The sequence below is a fragment of the Macadamia integrifolia genome, chromosome 2 (assembly GCF_013358625.1).
Source record: "Macadamia integrifolia cultivar HAES 741 chromosome 2, SCU_Mint_v3, whole genome shotgun sequence".
Classification (NCBI taxonomy): Eukaryota; Viridiplantae; Streptophyta; class Magnoliopsida; order Proteales; family Proteaceae; genus Macadamia; species Macadamia integrifolia.
The window spans coordinates 43,742,754-43,746,734 of NC_056558.1; the positions used below are offsets into that span (position 1 = coordinate 43,742,754).

At 45.6% G+C, this 3,981-nt stretch overlaps 1 protein-coding gene across 1 annotated transcript; it reads right to left on the reverse strand.

Moving 5' to 3' along the window:
• Nucleotides 1-361: 361 nt before the first annotated feature.
• On the reverse strand, nucleotides 362-2,978 carry LOC122071760 (pectinesterase/pectinesterase inhibitor PPE8B). Its single transcript, XM_042636169.1, has 3 exons — nucleotides 2,377-2,978; nucleotides 1,690-2,274; nucleotides 362-1,081 (listed from the first exon to the last, which is right to left on the reverse strand). The coding sequence occupies exons 1-3, from the start codon at nucleotides 2,690-2,692 to the stop codon at nucleotides 381-383; spliced, it is 1,602 nt and encodes a 533-aa protein (XP_042492103.1). The 5' UTR covers nucleotides 2,693-2,978; the 3' UTR covers nucleotides 362-380.
• Nucleotides 2,979-3,981: the final 1,003 nt, after the last annotated feature.

A 3,981-nucleotide genomic window follows, 5' to 3' on the forward strand; every position in this document is an offset into this window, starting at 1 on the left:
TTATTAGTTGCGGGTTGTAGCTTGCAACTAGGTTTCAAAACTCCGAATTGAAATCCGAATCGATGAGGGCCAATTCCCAATTCAAATCATTAAAAATCGATTAAAACTAATTAGACTGAATCATTGTAAATTGTGATCAGTGGCCGATTCTTGATCTGAGTTACCGATTTTAAAACCCTGCTTGCAACTCGGAAGAGAAAAGTAGAAATTAAGGCACACAGCCAGCCATACGCACACAGGGAGGGAGAGAGGGAGAGAGCCGTGGGTGATAAATCGGTAATATGAGATAAATGAATAAAATAAGATGAAAAGTATATGAGCAGCGATGAGGATGATATTAACATAATAATTAAATAGGATATATTAAAATTAACTTTTTATTAGGTGGTCAAACCGGCGGTATATTTGACGCCCGTAGAAGGCAACCAAAAATTGCCATCTATGAAGTGAGCGACAGTGAAATTGGAAGCTTGGGTGGAGTCATTCATGGCATGGAAGCCAGTCCAGTTCACTCGGCCACCCAGGGCGGATCCGGGTCCATCATTCATGTACTCCCCATAGAAGAGGCTGTCCAAGGCGAAGTTGCCCTGCCACTCCAACCATCCTTCGGGATTTATGACGCTGCCTATGTAGGACTGCATGAAGATAGTTCGGGAGTAGAGTTGCCAGGGTCGGCCTAGGTAGGTCTGGGTGGAGTTGGGACCGGCAGCTAGAAGATCGGAGTCAGCGGAGATGTTGGAGAATTGGAAGGAGAAGCCGGTGGTCTGGTTGGATAACTTGCGGCCATGTGCGGTGATGGTGTTCTTCTGGTTCGGGAGGCCCTTCTTGGCAAGGATCTGGCAGTTCTGAAATACAACGGCGCCGTTACCAAAGATGAAATCGACGGTGCCGGTGATGAGGCACTCGCGGTAGAACTGGCGGAGGGAGTGGGCGTATAGGGTGTCCTGATATCCCCTGATTCCGCATCTGAAGAACACCGACATTTCCGAGTCCACTCGCAGCGCCACTGCTTGGTGATTCTGTGGTCCCGCCGTGTTCTCGAAGGTGATATCCCGAGCTATGAATCCCATCCCATTCACAGCTGCAACCAACCAACGACACATTTCAGATTTTGTTCCAGTTGCCCCCCACCCCCAATTCCCTTTCATTTTATACTTACTACTTTACTTACTTATATATTAGCAATTAGTTTGTTTGATTAGAACTTGATTCGTGAGTCAGGAGAGGAACAGATATGTTATGTTATGTGCATACTAAACAGACAGAGGGAAGGGGGGCCGGGAGAGGGATGAAGCTCCGAAATGTAAACAGAACGTGTACGGAATGCCGTCGAGAACGGAGGGGCACAGACGCACTGTGGACTTGGAAGACGGTCCCTAAAACCCTTTTCCAAATCAAATTTCCTACTTCCACTTTAGAAACTGACATACTCCACACACATACTAGAGAGTACAGAGTAGAGAGTAGAGAATAGAGAAACCTTCCCCGTCCTCTTTATTGCCTTTTCTTTATCAGATCCCTGATTGCTTTTGTCGTTTATGACTCCCACTCCCCTCCCTATTAAGGTTTTAAAGCAAGAGTTGAAGGATCTGCTCCGCCAGTGTGTAATGGGTAATGTCTATGAATGAAGAAGAAAAAATATAATAATAATAATAAAAGGAAGAAAGCAAACTTAACTAGCTAGCTTACCAAATGTAGCAGTATGAAAAGTGGTCCACCCGTCAACTTTGGTGCGGTTGCCGGAAATGACGGTTTGATCCATGCCGTCGCCGATGAACATGAGGTTCCATTTCTTCTTCTTGATTTCCACCACTTCCTTGTACACTCCCTTCTTTACGTAAATCACATATCTTTTCGTGCTGTTGTTGGGGGCTGCTTCCACCGCATCCATCACTCTCGTGTAATTCCCACTCCCATCCGCCGCCACCACCACGTCTACCGACAATCCCTGTGACTCTGTCTGTAACAGCCTCCTGTCTCCGGTATTCACCCAACCTGGGAAACCATTGTACCCCTCGCCGGCCGGGACATCAAGAAGCTTCCTCCCAGCCGTTGGTCCAGATGATGTCATCCTCACAGTAGGAATATCGGTACGTACCATTGCAAGCAGGTCGGCGACGAGGGAGGTGACTTGGCCAAGGCTCCCACCGACGATGCTCTTCACGAAGCTGGAGGTACCCTCTAATCCTTCCATGCAGGTGTCTTGGTTCCCGACTGCGGCGCTCAGCCATGAACTCAAGTCCGATACCCGATTACCCGTCCTATTGTCCTTCCCTGGCGGCCGTGACAAACATTACAAAGTTAGTTTTGAGCCAAAAACTGATGATTTGAGAGAAATTAAAAAAAGACGAGAAAGTTAGGTGGTTAATTAATTACCGGAGGAGGGATTATGTGATGTAGAGAGGGTCCAGGTCAACTCATCGACAGTGAAACCAAGCAAATCGACACAATCGTTAATGGCGGTGGAAAGACGAAAATCGTTGAATTCATTGGTTAACTTGGAAACCAGAGATACGACATTGCTCACTACGTCAATAGCGGACTTGACAGAAGTTATGAAAACCGAAGATGGAACCGTCAAGCACTCTTCATAAAGATAATCATCTGCAAAAACGACTGGGGAAGAAAGAGAAGAGAGGAGGAGGAGGACTAAGAAGAAGCGGACGCTGGGACCAGGCGGCGCCATTAACATTAGTTAACAGATGTTATTTTGACTCCCCAGTCCCCACCAGATCAAAGCAGAAACTAGAAAAGAGAATAAGAAGCGGAAGCCCAAAAAGAAGGAAGGCTTGGAGCAATGAGGGGATGTATCATGTAGTGGGAGGTGAGGAGCAGAGTAAATGGACCTCTGAAGATGAAAGTTGGAGTGAATGGAATGAGATCAATGGCAAAGATATAAGTATGGGCGCAGGTGGGTGGTGGTACCGTGGTGGGGGGAATTGGGTTCGGGGAAGGAGGGGCGGGTGTGTTACGATTTACGAATGCAGTTGAAGCAATTAAATGGGGGGTGTCGGCGGTAAAAGAGAGCGTGTGGGGCCGGGGCCGGGCCCGGGACACGACTCAGATCATCACTTCGCTCCAAATTGGGAATTGCAGTATTAAGTCAGACTCGGACAGACTTGGCCAAAGCGTATGGGAAAGAAAGAGATGGTTCAAGGTTTAGGGGTTGGGATTCTTGGGAAAGCCTTTTTCTGTGTTCTGCCTGTCTCAGTTTTTTGCTAGCGAAATCTGGTTTGTGGACGGAAAGGGTTATATGGCATCTTAAAAACCCTTGCTTTTGAGTGGCAGCCAGCTTAACGTTACATAACTTCCTTTAATTACCTGTTCCAACCCAGTACGCGTCTCTTCTCCTTTCTGGCCATGAGTAAACATGTATACAAAGGAAAGGGAAGACTGATATAAATGTAGAGAGAGGACTAATTTAATGCTCTTTAATCCATCAAAGCAACGTCTACTTTCTTCATATTCCTGACTCCAGCTAGTCAGATACTTCTCTTCCTCCGAAAGGGAAAGTTCTAGGACACACAGAACCTCAAAAAATTTAGAAAAAAAAATAAAGGGAGAGAAAGGTTGAGCTAGAGAGATGATGGTCGGTTGAATGTGGATCAGGTTCTTCATTCATCCATTCTCGAATGAGTTGATTCACCCAGATAGAGTTCATCACAGAGTTGATTATTAGGTGGATTTTATATGTGCGGATCAGCCCTACCTTCTGATGGGTTTGTATGAAATTCCATATTTTCTATCATTGTCTTTGTTTGGCTGAAACTTGACATTCAAACATGGGTCTGACGTCTATATGTCCATCAAATTTCAATTCCATATACCTCTACATGTGATGGGAGTAAGTTCTGCCAACCGAAGATTCTTTCCTTATTGTTAGGTTATCCAAAGATGGTAGAAGTACACAATTACAAATTAAACCACCAGTTCCCACCAATATAAGTATAATACTCATTAATCTCTACAGTATTACACAGT

What these genes read in the sequence shown, in the direction of transcription:
- LOC122071760 (XM_042636169.1), bottom strand. Translation starts at nt 2,692, where the DNA reads ATGTTAATGGCGCCGCCTGGTCCCAGCGTCCGCTTCTTCTTAGTCCTC. An exon ending in ATCACATAATCCCTCCTCCG is followed by an intron (nt 2,275 to 2,376) that starts GTAATTAATTAA and finishes CACGGCCGCCAG; the next exon opens with GGAAGGACAATAGGACGGGT. An exon ending in TTTTCATACTGCTACATTTG is followed by an intron (nt 1,082 to 1,689) that starts GTAAGCTAGCTA and finishes GGTTGGTTGCAG; the next exon opens with CTGTGAATGGGATGGGATTC.